The sequence below is a fragment of the Emys orbicularis genome, chromosome 4 (assembly GCF_028017835.1).
Source record: "Emys orbicularis isolate rEmyOrb1 chromosome 4, rEmyOrb1.hap1, whole genome shotgun sequence".
Taxonomy (NCBI): domain Eukaryota; kingdom Metazoa; phylum Chordata; order Testudines; family Emydidae; genus Emys; species Emys orbicularis.
Genome location: NC_088686.1, coordinates 116623127 through 116643207, shown reverse-complemented (window position 1 = coordinate 116643207; position 20081 = coordinate 116623127). Strand labels below are relative to the sequence as shown.

General features: G+C 45.0%; 1 protein-coding gene across 1 annotated transcript in view; it reads left to right on the top strand.

The window, feature by feature from the left end:
- The window catches only part of IGF2 (insulin like growth factor 2), a 30798-nt gene extending 13763 nt beyond the window's left edge, over nt 1–17035 (top strand). The window contains exons 2-4 of the mRNA XM_065404006.1: nt 2240–2402; nt 16000–16166; nt 16796–17035. Of these exons, the coding sequence (XP_065260078.1) occupies nt 2240–2402; nt 16000–16166; nt 16796–17035 (570 nt within the window). The remainder of the gene's footprint in view (nt 1–2239; nt 2403–15999; nt 16167–16795) is intronic.
- Nucleotides 17036–20081: the final 3046 nt, after the last annotated feature.

Below are 20081 nucleotides of genomic sequence, written 5' to 3'. Positions count from 1 at the left end.
TGTCTGCCTTCCTATGATGTAATTGAATAGAACTCTTTTGTTTGACTGTTTCTCTTCAGTTCCTACCTGTACTTTATCAACTTCTATCCTCTCCTCCTTACTAGGATTTAGAGTATCCCCTTTAATAAATCCTCCCTTAAGGGATGTGTCTGTCCGAACCTCGTGCTCCTCCGCACCTGTCAGCTGGCCCCCAGCCCTTAGTTTAAAAACTCCTCTATTATCTTTTTAATTTTACAAGCCAGCCTGGATATCTGGCCTGAACTGAAGCATCTTCCAATAGGAGCATTTTAGGAGTGTTGCCAGGTTAGGAAGACTAACAAGGAGTACCCACTGTACTGGCTCGTGGGAGCACAAGCCAGAACTACAAGGGACAGTGGCAGATCATATCAGTTTATACCTCCTGTTTGGACCAGCAAATGAGGATAGGATGTGCATCTTTCTCTTTGCAGCTTCTTCAGAACATGTCTTCATACAAGCTAGCAAAATCATGTGTTGGTCATGGAAACGAGGCCTGAATCACAGAACTAGGTCAGGGATGTTCTGAGCCGGGGCTCTGGTTCAGGTCCATCTCTAATAAGAAATCAAACATTAAAATTGTAACAGGAAAAAGATGACACTCACTGGAGGAGTCCTCGGCTCCCCTTCATATTTCCCCGCCATGCTTGGCCCACGTGGTAAATGGCCTTTTATTTGTTCATAATCTAAAAGGGACTAGTAACCATTGTAAGGTCAGATTATTTCTATCACTCGTGGGTTGAGCGATACTCTACTATGAAAGTTGGTAGGAAGGACGGCTTTGTGGATAGGGTATTGGGTTGGTACTCAGGAGACTTGAATTCAGTTCTAGGCTCAGTCACAGACTTCCTATGTGACCCTGGGCAAGTCTCCTTAATCTACCCTAGGCCTCTCTTCCCCATCCGTTAAATCGGAATAAAACCATGCTGTTTCACCAGAGTGAGCTGGATAAAAATCCATTAATAATTAAGAGTTGTTCAGATGCTCTGGTGATGAGAGTCTAAGTAGCACATAGATAATACAGCATTTTTTTCGCACTAACTTTGGACCTCAAAATTGCCTTATTCCAGTTGCCATCTTGCCATTCTTTCCCCCTGCAGTTCTGATTGGATTTCAGCAGCCACATTCACCATGCTGCTTATATCCGGGTTTTCTCTGGAGGTGCTCATCACTGAGGTATCCCGGTCTCCAGTCATTCATGGGTTTAGCCTCTTCACCCCTGAGAGGTGGTATCAGCCCCATTTTAAAGAGGCTGAAAGTGGGACACTGAGGTAAAGGGGCTTGCCTAAGGCCACCCAAAGGTGCATGGTAGCACTTAATGGCGTTACATACACACCCATGTGGAATCAAAATCAGACCCTAACATGCTAGGGAGGGGAACCTGAGGTACAGACTTTGTGATGGAGGGCATTAGGCATTGGCCTTTAAACCTTCTGGAGATCTGGGTTCAAATCTTGATTTAGGCCACAAATAAAATAAGATTAGTTGGTTGTTTAACCCTAGACTATTGGCCTGCATGACCACCACCACAACCAACTTTCCCCTTCCCCCCCCTCACACATTTGGCAGTCAATGCTCAGAGGCCTGGGACTGGAATAGAGGGGGATACAGCAGGTCAGTACTGAGGTTCATGGCTGGAGTTGAATAGAGAAATGGTAGCACATAACAGTCGCACAGAATCACAGTTTAAATTATTGCTGTTGAAAACTTAGCCCTACCTACGATGCCTTAGCCCTAACTTTTGGTGTCTGAAAGACTAATGTGGTGTTTCCATAAGGAAGAGAATGGCAGTTCTAAGGGATCTCTTTGTAACCCCACCTTTAGTCTCCCAAAGATTGTATTCAAAGCTCGGCCCCTGAGATTGGCTGAGCAAAAAGGAGAAGAAACATCTAATGGCAGCAACTAAGGCCACCTGTCCTTGGCTGTGACAAAAATGGGAACTTCCCTCAGAGGCAGAATCTTCTCTGGGTGACTGAGAGGAGATGTTACTTTGCGGGAGCCAGCTGTATGGAAGTGGCAAGATGAATGTTGTCTGGCAATGTTTTTAATCACTGTCAGAAGAGTCTGAATCCTTCGCAAATAAGCTAAAGAGCACATGCTTCTCCTTACACAAACAGTCACAAGCTCTCCTGTGCATGCACACATGCATGTTGTGCTTGGTGCCTTGAGAACACTCGAGTGGGGTTCTGCACCATAGTTAACATTTTGAATTTGTGTCTTTCAGGTGCAGAGGATGTGCGCCTCTAGGCGGATACTGCTGCTCGCACTCACCTTCCTGGCATACACGGTGGACTCCACGTCGGCATATGGCACTGCTGAAACGCTCTGTGGTGGGGAACTAGTAGACACACTGCAGTTTGTCTGTGGGGACAGGGGCTTCTACTTCAGTAAGTAGCTCTGGCATTTTTTTGTGTTGCATTGACTGGCTATTTGTGCATCAGGGAAGCCGGAGGGGCATGCAGCAGGAAATGTTCTCCTCCAAAGATACATTAGTGCAGACACAATCACACATGCTTCATCCCTGTGGATGAACAGGTGACTTCTAAGAGCACTGGTCCTATGTCCCTGGTGGGCAGCTCACACTACTAGGATTCAGCTCATTTCCAGGGAGACAGAGCTCATTCTAAAGATCTCTCTGACTGGAGGTGCCATATTGCATGCTCTGGTATCAATACCCCCATGTGCCGAGCATTAGATCTAACATAACTTACCCTGGCTCAGTGCACCACCCAAAAAGTGAAGACTATGGGAAATACACTAGCAGTTGTAATAAGACACGAGGGCATAGGTTCTCTACTCTCTTGCACTTTTGTGTCATCACTTACACCAGTATAAAGTGGAAGGTGTCAAATCCTACACAAATCAAAATTGTAGCATCTTACACCTATTTTGTACAGGTATAAGCGACTACCCAAGGAGCAAGACCAGGGAATCAGGCCCCAAGTGTGATGAAGACTCTACCATACTGGGGAAAGCCCTTGTTTTTCATGCATGTGGCTGTGCCAGAAGTGTCAAAAGGAAGCTGCCTGTTAAGCTAGGAGTATTCTCTTGGCAGAAAACTCCCATATCCGAGGTGGAACAGGGAGATTGCTGGGAAGTTGATCACACTGGTGCAAGAATGCAATTGCCATAACGATTTCCCCAAGCCATTGTCTTATTACTGCATGCTCAATCTGTGCCCTGCATGAGTGAAAGCTTGTACATACACCCAGACACACACATCCAATCAGGCATTCCGCTTACAGTTTTACCTGACGCTTACGGACAAAAGCTGCCAATAACAATATACATTGATTTAAGAGGAAATACTCAGTTTTCCTTTTATCTGTGCAGCTCTGGTTGTCTGCATTTGTCTGTTTCAGGCCACTCCCAGTGAATTTCAAAGTCCCCAAGCATGGATAATGACCCACTGCTGACAATAGTGGTTAACAGTCCTTTCCCACCCTGTTGCTCTACAACTGGTGTCAAAAAAAAAATTGTTTAGCTGCTGGCATACAGGGCAAAAATGTCTTTGGCGGCATTAGTGGAAGTATGATAGAGACTCAATCACATCACACTGTCATAGATTCATAGATTCTAGGACTGGAAGGGACCTCGAGAGGTCATTGAGTCCAGTCCACTGCCCGTATGGCAGGACCAAATACTGTCTAGACCATCCCCTTTCCTTAACAATATCACATCATTTTGTCCCATTTATACTAGCAGCTAAAGGATTCCACAACTGTGAGGTATAGGAGGGAAAGGAGAGGAAGGATGAACATACTGTGGTTAGCACCAGGCCATTTTCCTCATGTAGACAGGGTCACACTTCATCCCTTCAGCCTTACATTGGGCAAATTCATTTCTGCAGTGAGGCTGCAGCTCCAGTGGTTTCAGTAGAGCTGCACCCTGAATTTGTCGCAAGAGTCTTGTTTAGGTGTTTCAATCAAAGGACGCTATTTCTCCCTCCCCCAATTAAAGAATACTTACATCTTGCTATTCGCTTGCTGACTGAACTGCTTTAAACTAATTACAGGAGTAACACTGAAAGACAAGTATAATTGGTAGGAAGATGGCCAGGAGAGGTAAAGGTAGATGAACTAATGAATTTGATGCAGATAGCAAATGAACTCCCTGTTATAAATTCTCCCCTCCCTTACCTCCAATCTGACTTTGAGAATTGCCACTAATTAGCCTATCTAAATTGGTAACCAACTGTATAGGATTTATTTTGAGATACAGGGGAAATCTGCTTTCTGAAATATTGATATCTCAATCTCAGTTTCCAGGGGGAAGGGGAATTGATACATTTAGAAAAGAACCCAAATCTCCGCTTTGAATCTCTACCCCCAAAGTGTTTTGATCTGAACTTTGAGGTTTAGTTCAGCTCAACTGATGTTGCATCAGTTCTATTGTTTTGCCTCATCTCACAGGAGCAGAAGGAGGTTCCAAAACTTTCATAGTGCAAGCCACATTGAGATTGTCTCCTAGACCCCTCACCTACAATTCGTGGTGGTACAGAAGCATAACATCATAGAACTGGAAGGGACCTCGAGAGGTCATCTACTCCAGTCCCCTGCACTCAAGGCAGGGCTAAGTGTTATCTAGATTCTAGACCATCCCTGAAAGGTGTTTGTCTAACCTGCTCTTAAAAATCTCCAATGATGGAGATTCTACAACCTCCCTAGGCAATTTATTCCAGTGCTTAACCACCCTGACAGGTAGTTTTTCCTAATGTCCAACCTAAACCTCCCTTGTTGCAATTTAAGCCCATTGCTTCTTGTCCTATCCTCAAAATGTTAAGAACAATTCTTCTCCCTCCTCCTTGCAACAAACTTTTATGTACTTGAAAATTATCATGTCCCCTCTCAATCCTTTGTTTTCCAGACTAAACAAACCCCATTTTTTCAATCTTCCCTCATAGGTTATGTTTTCTAGACCTTTAATCATTCTTGTTGCTGTTCTCTGGACTTTCTCCAATTTGTCCACATCCTTCCTGAAATGTGGTGCCCAGAACTGGACACAATATGATGCACCGTCCCTCGACTGGCTGTCCCAGTGGCACAGCAGTGTAATATTAAGAATGTATTTTTAGCTGCACTGGTGTGATTGAGCAGCTGATCATAAACTTTCACCATGTCACCAGTTACTTCTCTGCTGACCACTAGCAAGTGCTCCAGGGGCTGCAGTTCTGGAAGCTGGTTTGGAGCACTTCCTTTCTGTTGGTTAGCTTAGCTGAAAGAGTTTGCAGTTCTAGTTACTCTTTCTGTTCTCATCTTCTGCCTTCCACATTTCCTTCTGTCAACAGACCACATGCCAAAGTTCTGCTGAGACTATAGGACCAGAGACTTGCTTTACTAGCCAATTGTGAAGAGGATAACTCTGTCTGGATCTAACACCTCTTCCTCTCTGTCTATATATAGTTGAGTGTCTGTCTCTCTCCTTTTGTGCATCTTTCTCCCTTCCCCCTCTCTGGGGAGGAAAGGGAATGGGGCTTTTGTTTTGCTGACATACGGACCTCCTTTCACCTCAAGTAACCCTTTCTTCCAGTCCAAAATAAAAACACTTTTGAAGGCAGATAAGCAGCTTCATGCCAAGTGGCAAATACTCTTTTCTCTCAGTTTTTCTGAAGGGTCCCTGTGCCCAGGGAAAGGAAATAAAACCAGCCCAAGCCCATGTTAATCCTTTACCACCTAACAAGGGGTGCTTCATAGGACCCGCAATGTAAATCAAATTACACCTGGCAAGTCATGGGAACATGTCCCTATACTGAGACCCTGGGCACAGAGGAGCATAGCATAGAAACATGCTTATTAGCTCTGAAAAAGCCCTCAGTGGCATCCGAGTTAGAATGCACCCTAATGCTCTAAGGAACGTTCTCTTTAGTTTATCTCCTGCTCGTTGTGCTGAACTGAGTCTTCGGAAAATTCTGGCTTTACTTTTCAAAACGGGGGCCAGATTTTTCATAACTGCTTAGCACCGAGCCGCTCTCATTGAGAACACTGGCTGCTCAGCATGCCGTTTAAACAGTGCTTAATTTGTAATGAAAGAGGTGCCGGGGCTCAAGCAATTAGGTGCCGGGGCTCAAGCAATTAGGTGCCGGGGCTCAAGCAATTTTTTTTTTTTTACTTTCATAACTGATGCAGCAAGCCCAGAAGTGCTGGGGCTACGAACTGCCAAGCCTAGAGGTGCTGGGGCTGAGCCCTGGCAAGCCCCGGCACAAATTAAGCACAGCATTTGCATGCATACAGGGGAGGTGAACCTGTTGGATAATCTGTCCCCCCCACACACACACTGATGAGCTCCACCTGCATCTATCAGAGAAAGGTCTAAACATTAAAATGTGTTGACTTATTTCATGCATTGCTTCTCTTCCAGCCCTGGGATTTTCATAGGAACCCCCTGCTATACATCAGTATGAAAGGAAATAATTTTAAAAAGTCAATTAAAACTAAAGCACTAGGCAGGCATCGCTGGGAGGCACAGCACTGTTGCATTTATGTGCCTCCATTAGTCCTGGTTGCTGTAGTGTCTGAGCACCTCTCAAACACCCTGGGCCTGATTCTCCATTGCCCTGCGCTGTGTTATTGCCATTTGCACCAGTGCATGGTAGATGCAAGATCCCATCAGATCAGAATGGCAACCACTTTACACCCACGTTAGACAGGGGTCGTTGCCAATACAAGGGTGCAAAGCAATGGAGAGCTGGGTCAATGCATTTATCTGTTGAAGCAGGGAAGTACACCGGGGGAGGGTAGATGGTTACTATATGGGACTAAAAATTAAATTAACTTGGAAGAATCAGAATCCCCAACCTCAGGTGTTCATAAATAATGAGATTATCTTAAAAATAAGCATTGGGTTCTTTTTGATATGCCTTCTGGATTCGGAGCCTTTAGGGCTCACATTTTCAAACTCTTCTGCACAAGAGCGAGAAACTTATGAATGATAGGAAAGGGGAGATTACTTAGACTGCAAGGTCTTTGGGGCAGGGTCCATCTCTTTGGTCTGTATTTGCACAGTGCCTAGCACAATGGGTCTTGGTCCATGCCTGGGGGCTCCTAGCCACCATCGCATTACAAATCATAAATATTAATCATGACTCCCAAGAGCGAGGCTCTAAAAGAAATACAAACTATCACAGAGATTATCGGTGTTGAAACGAATTTAAATGCTGGTGCCTAGTTAGTTACCAGAGGAACATTTCTGCTGGGTTGTTAGTACAGAAGGATGACACACTGAGTCAGTCCTGGTGCTGGCGTTGCTCGACTGAGGGGACGGGATCGATGAGAGAAATCATCTCTTTTTATATAAACCATAAAAAAGTTTTGCACTTTTAAAAATACTTTTTGCTTTGCCTGGTATGGTTTCTCTTGTCTACTTAGACAGTAAGCTCTGTGGGACAGGGATTGGCATTGTCTGTGTAGCATGCAGTACTATGGGGTCCGGATGCTACTGTCACCCAACAGCGATAAACGGAAATGGAGAGGATGTACTTGCTGCTCCCCAGGGTCCCAATCCTGTAGCCCTTACTCCTGAAGAAAACTCTGTGAGAAAGCCCACTGATGTTTAAATGGAATTCACACATGAATGAGATCTGCAGGAATAGTCCAAAGGCAACAGTTCTTCTGGGTGTACTCCTAACTCCAGGCGTTAAAACCCCACACCCTTTAGATATTTTTTTGGTTTAAGCCAGTGGTTTTCAACTTGTGGTCTGCGGACTCCTGGGGATCCACAGACTACGTCTAAGATTTCCAAGGGGCCTGCACCTCCATTTGAAATTTTTTAGGGGTCTGCAAATGAAAAAAGGTTGAAAACCACTGGTTTAAGGTGATGGGGGTGGAGTGGAGATGTTGTTTCTCTCTGTTCTGCATGGAAATGAGCTAAAGCCTTAATATTTAAATCTAGATCTTGTGCACCCCCAGGGGAGAAGGGTTGGGAGAATATTTTGATCTGGGATTCTGCTTCAGCTCCTCTCCATTTCTGTATTTAGCAAGAGAGGATGCAAAGGTGTTTTGCGGTGCAGAGAAAAAACAGTTCTGAGACATGCGAAAAAATGTACATCCTCCTTCAGCTGGTACCATATATGTGATTTTTCCCTTCATCAAATCATTTCAGGAGGAAATTTGGGGAGAGACACTATGAAAACATTTTGCAATGAAAACTCCTATGACCCTCTCACAATGTAGTATAAACCTCTCCCCCTCGTAGCCAAGTCCTCCGCTGGTGTAGATCAGTGGAGCTTTTGCCAATTTATACCAGCTGAGGATCTGGCCCTAGAGGTTAAGTGATCTTGCAGGACTTCTGGACTGTTCTTGTATTTGAGCAAGACACTTGTGAAGATTTTCCTCTGAGGCTGATGAGAGGAGAGAGTGGCAGAAAACCAGCTCTCTAAAACAAGTTGGATGTCAAAACACCAAACCCTGTGTGAATGTTTTTGATAGTTTCCAACTCGCTGCTATCCTGACCCTCCTACAGTCCAACACAGGGATGCAAAGGCAGCATTGAAGGCTATCCTTCTGACCAGGAAGCTTTTTGCACCAGTAAGAGTGACTGCACTATGAGCAGGATGATGGTGATTTAGGCCCAGAGGCATTAGAATGAGGGGTGCAGGGCCAAGAGTCTGACACCAGGATTAGGGCCTCAGCAGGAGCAAGGGACTTCTGCTATTAGCAAAAAAACAGAACCAGGGAGAGGGGTGGGTAGAAAGGAAGACCTGGATCTGGAGTTACTGGAATAGGGGCCAGTGAAGAAGGGGGGAATGGGGGGGGGTGTCTGACTTCTCTGTAAACAACAGCTCCTGTTTCCTCCTTTCCAACAGCTGATAAGAATTTAGCTCTTTCCAACAGCCACTTATGCTGACAGGGCACATTCTTTCTCTCTGCCATTCCTCACAATAACACTAGGAAAAAGAAGGGGGGGGGGGGGGAGCTGCTGCTGGGTGGGGGGAGCTGCTGCTGGGTGGGGGGAGGGGCAGGCGGGGGGACTGAGACAATGGCTGTGGCTGCCCAGCCATCTGACAAAGGCTCTCTTGTTGGTCTCTACATTCCTCTGACAGGGGAGAGGGGATTGTTTACACCCAAAGTCTCATTCCATTTGGCTTGGTGCTTGACTGATTGGAGAAACCGGGGAGAGGGCTCCGGAGAATCCTAAAATTTCTCCTGTGTGTGGCACGCAAACACCCAGCGCGTACACACTGTTCCTTCCCCACACAGCCATGAACAAGTACATGCATTTCCCCCACTCTGTGCAAAGACGTGCATGTGTGCATTTCCCCCCCCCCCCCACATACAGCTATGCACATAGAATCATAGGACTGGAAGGGACCTCGAGAGATCATCTAGTCCAGTCCCCTGCACTCATGGCAGGACTAAGTATTATCTAGACCATGCCTGACAGGTGTCTGTCTAACACGGTCTCCCTTATGCATACATAGCCATGCATGCACTCAAATGTAAGTGCTAGCAGCAATTTTGATTGAGAAGCTGATAGAGGGGTGGGGGAGCCAGAGAAATTCAGGGATGACCAGTCTAGCAAACCTGTCCCCACTTTGTGGCTGGTGTCCTGGGGCTGTTTGAATTAAAGGAACAGGTCAGCCAGCACCTCTCCTCCTCCGTGAGCTCTAATAACAAGCTCTGAACATTAGGTACTACTCTGGTCAGTCTGCTTTCTCCAGATACCAGCTCTCCAGCAATGGGCTCCCAGACCGGCAGCATGACCCAGTGACACTTGTTGCTATGTTGCACTCCTATGAAAAGCAGAAAGGTAGTCACCTGACATCTGCCCAGCCACGCCTGCCACACTCACTTTGATTTGGCAGATCTGAATGTAGGTGACAAGAGCAGGACTGGATCTTCTTCCTCCAGCGCCTTACTGTGTCACCTAGGATATGCATGTGCATACACCCATGTGCCTCCTGAAGTAGCACTTGTTTCACATCATACTAAGGGAGAGGGAAGAAGTGCTATCAAAAATCCTGTTTGCTACTTACATGCATGACAAAGCTGAGGCCTGCAGTTACTCTGCAGATATTTGCTCTGTGGTGTAAGTATTAGTGATAGTAGAATCTACATGACTATAATATTACCTAGCTCTCTTTTCATCAGTAGATCTCAAAGTGCTTTACAAAGGAGGGCAATATTAGCTGCATTTTACAGGTGGGGAAACTGAGGCACAGCAAGGTGACGTGATTTGCCTGCGATCACCCGGAAACTCAGTAGCTAGGTGACTGAGCACAATCACTTTTTCTTGCTGCAAATCAAAGCAAAAATCCGTGCAGAAAATTAGGCACCTAAGTAGCATTGGCCTGATTTTCCCACAGATGTTCCATAGCTCACACTGAAGTCACAGGGAGATGCAGGTGCCCATCACCTCTGAAAACATTGGCCAGAGACGATGCATAATACTTTGCTATGAAATGCACTTGCACTGCCCCAGCAGCGTTCACGTAAGCTAATGTTACTGCTAACTTTGCTCATTCTATAACATACTTCAAACCAACCCCCTTCCCAGAGGGGCTTCCCAACTCGGGTGTGGAGTGATCCAGGAAGGGTCCTGTTTTTAAATGATAATAAAAGTGCTAGGGATTCTGGGTAACTTGGTACATATCAGCAATACTGGGGGTCGATTTCAGAGGAGCATGCCCAGTAAGCATAGGGCTTTAACGGAATGATTGATTTATGGAGCAGGAAAGGAAGCAGGTCTCCTTGTGAAAATACAATTATTAGTTAAATAGAAAACACAAGGGAAAAGGCAAACATTTAACTCTTGCACTAATGTGGGAGTGAATGGCTGCTGATCCCTCTTCTATCACCTCTGCCAAAGAATAGATTCCCTAAGGTAGTGCATTTCAGTGTGGTAATATAGCAACCCAACCTCCTCACGTGTTTCAGTGACATTAAGGCAAGAGGCCATAGATGGGCCAAAAGCCAGAAAATTCACCCTTCAGTCCATGAATAAATCACATTAGGGAACTAACACTCACCCCAACCTAGTCCAGCAGTGTTATCACCCTTAACTAGACATTTCCTGGCTTCTGTTGCCTTTGGGTCATTATCTAGCAGTAGTTTCTGGTACTGAATATCCTTGTTTGTTGTTTTTAAAAGCACTAAATCTTTCATGAAAGGTTGTAGTGGCTTCTGGTGAGATTCAAATCCCCGGCCATCATACAATTATGTAATTGGAAATGTGTCCTATCATAGGAAAATAGTTGGCAGCAAAGTGAGCGAGGAAAACAGCAGGCAGACAGTTACACAGCAGATAACTTTGCAGATTCTCAGGGTTTTCAAGTGTTTTTGTTTGTTTTCTTTTTGGTGGGAAAGGAATGTTGAGGTTGGGAAAAAGGATTGAAGAATGGAAGGTGGAAACAGCAGAAGCAAAAACACAAGGCCATATTGGACTACTCACCTGCCAAACTAAGGGTGGGAATTTCAAGAGCGTTTGGTGCTGCGTTGACGTCAGTGGGAGCAGAGTTAGTCCAATGATGCGTATTTCTGAGAATCCCACACATAACTGTGTGCAGTAGATATTGGTTAACATTTTCAAAAGTGCTTAAGTCCCATTTTCAAAAGCAACTTAGGCTGGAATTTGCCAAGAGATTTAGGCACCAAGTTCTCATTGAAATCAGTAGGAGTTAGGTGCCCAAATACCTTTTTGAATCCCACCCTTAGGCTTCTAAGAGTCAGTGAAAGTTGATGGCATTTAGGCTTCTAAGTCACTTAGGTGCTTTGGAAAATATACACAACTGATAGCTAACTTCTCTCTTTGAAAGAAATGTTAAGTCTTTAAAACATAATCCCTTCCCCCAAACCTATGCACTTCAGCACCTTAGGACAGAAATGCTGACACAGCCTTCCACTAGTGTGAATGTGAATGAAGTACTATCAAAAAGGATCACTTTGCTTTTTCTTGATTTTCACTTTACACTCCCTCTCCCCTTCCTGGAATCATAAATATGCTAAATATTTGAGCTGTTCCTAGCTTTTCAGACAGCAGGGACAGTGCAATACTTAGATTCTCCTAGATTTCAATTGCTTATAGGAACTGGTCCAGTGTCTGTAATAGAAAAGGGGACATTTGTCATGTTAGCTCTCCAGCAGCTGAGTATGATCAGTTATCCAGGTACATGTGGATCCCTTCTTAGTATGAACTCAGGTAGGGAGTATTCCCTCCCTTTCTGCATAGGCCTGCATTTACCATAGACCAGGGGTGGCCAAACTTACTGATCCTCTGAGCCACGTACGATAATCGAGGGCCGGGCGTGCTTGCTGGGGCTCGGGGCTTCAGCCCTGCGGTGGGGTGGTGGGGCTAGGGTCTTCTGCCCTGTGGGGAAGGGGGTCTCGGGGCTTCAGCCCCACAGGAAGCACTTGTCGGGGCTTCGGGCTCCAGTTCCACTCCTGCTGAAGCCCCCAGCCCCAGCAGGTATGCCCCGTGGGGCTGAAGCCCTGCCTGAGAGACCCCCTCCCCCTAGCCCCACCACAGAGCAGAAGCCCTGAGCTTCTCCCTGGCCCCTGACGAGTCTGGTAGGCGGAGAATGGGTGGTGAGGGGGAAGCGAGGGCCTCCACAAGCCTCATTTTAACTGTAAAAGAGCCGCATGTGGCTCATGAGCCGTGGTTTGCCTACCCCTGCCATAGACCTTGATGGGAGTTAAGCACACACAGAGAAGAGTACATCCACTGTATCTGTAAGTGAGGCATCTGCCTCTCTCCCTTCCAGCTGTCTTTACTGTTTACCAGCTGATTAGTGGGTATTACAAACTGGAATACATGCACAGACTCACCAATGGGACAGGTAGCTCATAAGGACACACCCATAGCAGTCATGGGGCTTTCCCTAGAGATAGCAAGGCACTAAAATGCACCCTTTTATGTCCAGTGACTGGCAGCCAGTCACAGGGAACTGGCCACTACTGCTGACTTCTGATGCCAGGGGACTGGCTCAACTAATCAGGGTAGGGCTGGGGTTGGAAATTAGAATTAAATGGGGGAGCCACAGTTCTAAGCATGGGGCTGGGGGAGAGGGCTCTGCCTTTAAATACAACAATCCAAATGCAGGGAGTTCACATGCCTCCAACATTTTAATGAGAGAAATAAACTCCCAACAATGCTTGTCTTTTTCCCTTCACTGAACTTTTCTAGGGAGAAAACCATCCTTCTAACCTTCATGGCTCGCTGATTAAAGGTCGTGCCTGAAATGTTTTCAGAAAAGAAAAAAAAATAGTTCTTTTTAAATGATTCCAGAAGCTGGACTAGATGTTATGAGTCAGCAAAGTCCCCTAGAGCAGCTCAGATTCACTCTGGTGCCTTACTTGTTCTAGTGACCTTAAAATGTGGCTGTGCGGCGAAGGCGGAAAATGGGGATGTCAGATGAAATAGGACAGAGGTTGTGTTTTTTGTTTTAAAAGCAATTAAACTAGTGGTATATCTCCAGGGGCTTCCTTTCATACTACATATTTACTGTACGTCATCAACATGTGTGATGTGTCTATGCAGAGTTGGTAGGTTATTCTTTAATGAGTCTGAAGAATGCTCTATGTAACTAAGACCCCAATCTGGCAAAGCACTTAACTTTAAGCTCATGAAGAGTCCCACTGAAATCCTGCACGTGCTTAAGTGCTTTGCTGAACTTGGATCTTTCTGCACACTTCTCTGTGCCCATGAAAATGAGAAGTGCAAGTAGCCTGCAGTGTTTATGTTCTGACTGGGGAAGTGGAGTGGAATTGGAATACTGTTTCTAGATCACCGGCTCTTAACATCTCTTATACCAGGATGTTGTCCCCTTCCCCACTGTGGCGGGGCGAAGACTCACCGACGTGGCGCCTCCTGCTGGTAATCCTAGGAATTAGCTCTTCCAGTCCAGAGCGCCCTCTGCAGGCCGGTGTCTCACCTGCCACTGGCCCCGTTGTCCCTCCCGGACCCCAGTGCCCTTTACATCAGGTTCTGCCCCCTAGCAGCAACCCATAATCTAGGTCTCCCCACCCAGAGGATTCCCCAACCCCCTATCCGCACCTTGCCTCAGTGGCTACTACAAGTCATCATCTAGCCCCCGCTCCCTGGGGCAGACTTCAGTCTGTAAACCACTCATCATCGGTAAGGGGGGTTGGACCAGCTCCCTCTGCCTATATCTGGGCTGCCCCTCTGCAGCTCCAGTACCCCTTTTGTGGGCCCTTAACTAAGCCTGCAGCCTGGGGTCCCCATCTCCCTCTGCCCTTCCCCAGCACTAGTCCACCTCAGGTACCCTGCTCAGCTCCCAGGCAGCCAGGTCCTTCTCCCTCAAGAAGCTAGAGAGAGTGTCTCTTTTTCCGTCTGGCCCACCGCCTTCTTATAAGGGCCAGCTGGGCCCTGATTGCACTGGCTACAGCTGTGGCTGCTTTCCCAATCAGCCCAGCCTTTCCCCTGCCACAGCCCTTTCCCAGGGCTGTTTTAAGCCCTTCAGGGCAGGAGCGGGGTAACCACCCCGCTACACCCACCATCTAGCTAGAACACACTCCCACCATTCGCGTGTGCATGCACACACAGCAATATGGGAAGGGCAAAGTGATACGACCCACTCCCCATCCCCAAGGATTGCAATCCCCAGGTTGAGAACCCCGGGCTAGTTTCAGAAGCTCAGAAAGAGACCCCTCCAGCTAACTCCACAACAGCCAAGTGCAAAAAAACTACAAACACTTTTGGTGGGGGGAAATGTGCAAAACAAAAGTCACAATTTAGTTCCAGGACATTTTGTGGTTGAGAAGTTTGATATTTCCCAAGCTGACCCATTTCACACTGAAGTGTGGGCATATTTGAATGTCTGTTTTTTTGTTTGTTTAAGATATCAAACTATCTAGGCCTTTCCTCTAGTGTTTTTGGTTTTAATTACACAGTGAAATGAAATCCCCTTGTTGCAGAGCATTTGAAAATGTAACTGCTGGCTACAGCATCCTTTTGTAGAGAAATACGGAAGAAGAAAACTGTATTAAAAGACTCAGTTAAGAAGTTAAATAACTATTCTTAGATGGCTGCAACTGGTCTATCTGGTACAATTTCCCTCCATTGGTCCACTTCACCGCTGGACTGTCAGCATTCCAATAGAAGTCTGGCACCTCATAAGTAGGGGTCTACTTAAATCGCAGAGAAATCACACATTTTTCATGGGTTGGTACGGCATAAATAGCTAATTCTGTGGATGTATTACACAGTTACGAAATTTGCTATTTATGATGTGGACCAACCTGCAAAAAATGTTTGATTTCTCCGCAGCATTTCTCAAACTGGGGGCCTCAACCCAAAAGTGGGTCGTAAGCCTATGAGGGGGTTGTGGTATTGCCACCCTTACTTCTCCGCTGCTGCTGGCAGTGGCGCTACCTAAAGCTGGTTGGCAGGAGAGTGGCGGCTGCTGCCTGGTGGTGCTACTGCTGGCCATGGCGCTGCTTTCAGAGCTGGGTGCCCAGCCAGCAGCCGCTGCTCTCCATTCTGCCTTCAGAGCTGGGCAGCCAGAGACCAGATTTCATGGGGGAGATCAGATTTCATGGTCCATGACGTGATTTTCACAGCCGCAAATTTGGTAGAACCCCTACTCATAAGGAATGCTACTACCTCGTTCTACTAGCGTACAATTGGCAGGACCAACACCAGAGGCTTTAATACTCATCTGTGTATTATTTAGGCCTTGTCTACACTAAAAAAATTGCACCACTTTAACTATACCTCACAGATGCAGTTATATGGGTCTAAAGGGGCTTTATACCTATATTGCTGTTCCAATACGGGAAAGGGAACGAGATCTACTACTATAAGGCACTTTCATACCAGTATAACTGTGTCCACACCAAGAGCTGTACGTATAACTACATCGGTAAAAAATGGCACCCCTAACTGAAATATTTACACTGGTACAAAAACTGTGTGTTGTTTATATTGCAGTAGTACCTAAAATGTGCTAGGTTCTGTGTGCAGACATAGGAAGAAGAGAGGACAATCTAATTCAAAACCATTAATACCTAACTGCTAGGTCTGCCATTTCAGGTAGACCCGTGGGACGAAATAACAGAAGATTCAACCGTGGCATAGTTGAGGAGTGCTGTTTTCGGAGCTGCGACCTTGCTCTTTTGGAAACGTACTGCGCAAAGTCTGTTAAGTCTGAGCGGGACCTCTCGTCCTCTTCTCTTGTGGTCCTACCAGCACTAAGCAAGGTAAGTGAAGATTGTATCTAGAAATCAGCTGCTCTTTAAAAAAACAAATCCCACGGGAGAGGAAAGTTCTTATCTCTAAGATCTGCTGCTTCTGCAGTAACAACAGTACCTAGAGACCTTCATGGAACATAGAGCGAATATCTTGAATGGGGAAATAATGTAAAATAACCTGTCCAAAACAAACATATAATAAAGTGAGAGATCAGATGACTAGATGAAGTAAATAAAGAGAGTAGGGTAAATAAAGATTAAAACTGAAAGGCAAGAGAGGAATCAAATGAGTTTAATAAGAACACAAAGGAACACCAGATCATCTAGAAAATGTGTGCTGGCCACTGCAAAGTGAAAGTAGTTCAGTCACAAAAAGCGGTAATGGCTACTAGAGCAATAGGAAAGCATTGTAAGCTAGTGGAGAAAGAGGGAGACTGGTCATACGACTCCAGAGTTCTATTGCTGGCTTGCGTGACCTCTTTTGCTTTCAGAACCTCAGGTTGTGCAGGTCTGCCTAGCTGGGTTTCACTGTTGCAACAACAGCCCACAGTGTCATGGGGTTTTCAGCCAATGGTCTATTCAGAGTGACCCTCATTTTCTTTTTCCTTTACCACCCCACCCCCTTTCTCCTCTTTCAGGATAGCTTTCAAAAACCTTCACATGCCAAGTACTCCAAATATGATGTGTGGCAGAAAAAGAGCTCACAGCGCCTACAACGGGGAGTTCCCAGCATCTTCCGCGCTCGCAGGTACCGGTGGCAAGCCGAAGGGCTGCAAGCATCTGATGAAACCAAGGTGCATCGTCCCCTCATCTCCCTGCCCAGCCAGAAGCCCCTGGTAGTGCAAGTTTCCTCAGAAACATCAGGCAACCGGAAATGAACTGTGAAATGGATTCTATTTTTTTTTTTAAATCTCCTGGGGGGACTTTTGAGGCCTAACTTCCCTAGCCCTTAGCCCTCTTGGCTGTGAAGCAAGAGGGATATTGCCTTTCCACCCAGAAGCAATAAAAAGGGGGCACTGTAACGCCAATTTAAAGAGAACCAAACAACTGACATAGTGAGAAGGGGATTACAGCATTGTCAGCAACAGCATAATTTCTGTGGCATTGTCCTTTAAGCATTAAAGTGGTTTTTTTTTTAAACTTCTGTTTTGTTTTGTTCCCCTATCTACCCAGTATTTTCAAGCCCATACTTAAAAGGGACCGTTTGGCACTTGAACTATTTTAATATTGGGCAGGGCATGACATCCCACGTGCCAGCAGCAGAAGGCAAAAGAAAGAGCAAGAGCAAGAAAAAAAAGAATATGAAATTGAAAAACAGAAGAGTCCATTCCATGTCTTTCTTGACAATAAAGTGAAAAAAATGGGGCAAAATTTATTTGGAGGGGTTACATTTTTTCTCATTCCCACCCCACTTTTTTCTTTGGTATTTTTTCTTATTTTTGTAAAGAGCAATTTTTTTTTGCACCTTTACTTAAAAAAAAAAAAAAAAAAGTAACTGAGAAGAAATTCCAAGAAGACCCATCTGAATTTATGTGTGTGTATGTGCTTAATTACAAGATTCCAAATCGACTTGCACCTTTTTAAAATCACGGATGAAGTGTGAGAAAGAGGTAAAGGAAAGGGGGAAAAATAAAAAAGAGGAAGTGAACTGATGTTCACTTTAAATAGAGGAGGCGTCTGCATTGCACATTTGCCACGGATTTAGTTGATTTATATATATAATATATATAACTTTTTTTGGCAAAAAGCACTATTTTTATGGGACAATTTTTGTGTAGTATCTGAAGAGGGATTGTAATGTTTAAAATGTGTTATGGTGCTAAAGTAAGTTGGAAGGGGGGAAAAAACCCAGAAATAGCAGGGGGTGGGGTGGGGAGGGAAGGACAAGATATTCAATACTGAACTTGAAATTGTAGCTTTTCGTTTTAGGAAAAGTGTGATAAATGTGTTTCTTTTCTCTTCTGAAATATAGCTTGGTCATGACCATATGAGCTAGTTGGTTGTCACTCACATACACAGATGCACGCACATGCAGAAATACGTCTATACGCATTTGTTTAGATCAAAAGGGAATTTTTTGAAAAAAGATAAACTATTCTGATGTTGTTAAGGTATCCGAGTTACAACTCTAGGCCCCTATTCTGCAAGAACTTAGGCCTGTGCTTAACTTCTCACCCTGAGTGTAGTTCCATCAACTTCAACGGGACTACTAATAGCGTGGAAAGTTAGGCGTAAGCTTTTGCAGGATTAGGGCCCTAGCATTCACATCAAGGTTTGTGTGTCATTCATGGAGTCCTTTTTGGTCTCCCTCTACCACCTTCTCTTTGACCTTAAGGCTCACTGAGGCCCCAGAGGTGTCCAATGGGACTATTGCCATGTTTGAAGTTGGGCACAGTATCTTGCTGAATCAAGGCCTGCATGAGTTTCCTCAGAAGCAATAGCTCCATGACTAATCATCTCCTCATCCCGCTCCTTCCCTTGCCTCCTCCCTTTTCAAAGGGGTAGGCGCAGACTCTACTCCACTGTGATCCCCGTATACCATTCCAGGACAGGTGGGCAGAATGGTCCCTCAGGGAATATCCCCAGCCTAAGGGGTAGAGCTGGCAAAATGATTCTGTACCATCCTTCCTAACAAGCCTGGTATAGGGAGGATGGCATAGAGAGGCTGCAGTCAGAGCTCGCTGCACTCTGGTTATTTTCACTTTACGGGACCATGGAAAGTCTGAGTGTAACTTAGAGCACTAGGCTGCTCTGATTAACACAGGAGATGGGGCAAGCCCCTGAGACAGCCACATAATTCCAGAGGTGCAAAGGTGGTTTTTTTGCGCCTAGTGCAGAATCAAAGCTGATACCTAGATGGGAGAGAAAAGCCAATTAGCTTGCCAAGGCTCAACACTGGGTGAGCAAACAGGTGTGTGAGGTGGGTAGAGGGCTGTAAAATAGGTTGGTTTAATATATATAAATTCTGTCTAGGAACCATAAAAAGGGGGAAATCAACTACATTTCCCTCAGATATACTCTCACTTGCTAATAAGATGGGGACACTCTGTTAACCAGTCCTGTATTTGCTTTGCCTTATATAGCCAGACATTTAAAACTTTTTTTTTTTTTTAAGAGACTACTTGAATTGTATTCTATTTTGTGGTTTGCGGAGCGAGTGGGAGGGACTGAGAAGGGGGAGGATATTAATGTATAATCCTTTTGTTTATTAATATTACCTTGCAACGTTGAGCCACGAAACCTTTGTTTTTTTAAAAAAATGGCACTGCAATATACAACAAAAAGTAAATCCTTTATTTATTTTATTATTAAATATATATGAAAGAAAACTAAAATTGGTCCAAATTTAAAAGGTGGTCTGGGAGTGGGTGGGGAAGGCACAGAGAAAGTGCAAAGAACTGATTTTTCTTTTTGTGTCTCTTTAAAAACATAGTTTTTATTTTTAAAAAGAGGGGGAAATGGAGAAAAAAAAAAAGCTTTCCTGGATGCTTTGTACCAAAAATAAATATTTTTTTTAAAGTGGAAAATACCTATTAAGCAAGTAAATATCCATCTGGAATATGAAGCATGCCTTTTTTCTTTTTACTTTTATTTATTTTTGTTATTGGGGAAGGGGTGGGGAGAAGGTTGTGCCAAGGGACAATATTCATAAAGGCACAGAGGAAAATTCTTTAAATATCCTCTCTTTTGGCTCAATCCTGCAAGATACTACATACACTCTGGCCCTGATGTAGCAAAGCACTTAAGTGTGCATCTAACTTTAAGCATATGAGGAATCCGATTGAAGTCAATTGAACTCACGCATATTGTTAAACATATGCTTATGTGATTTTCTAGATCCCGCTGATGGGTTTTGCTAGGATTCAGTGCGTCACAAGTTTTGGCCCTTTCTAAGGACCCAGTAATAGCTGGAGTTCTGGCTCA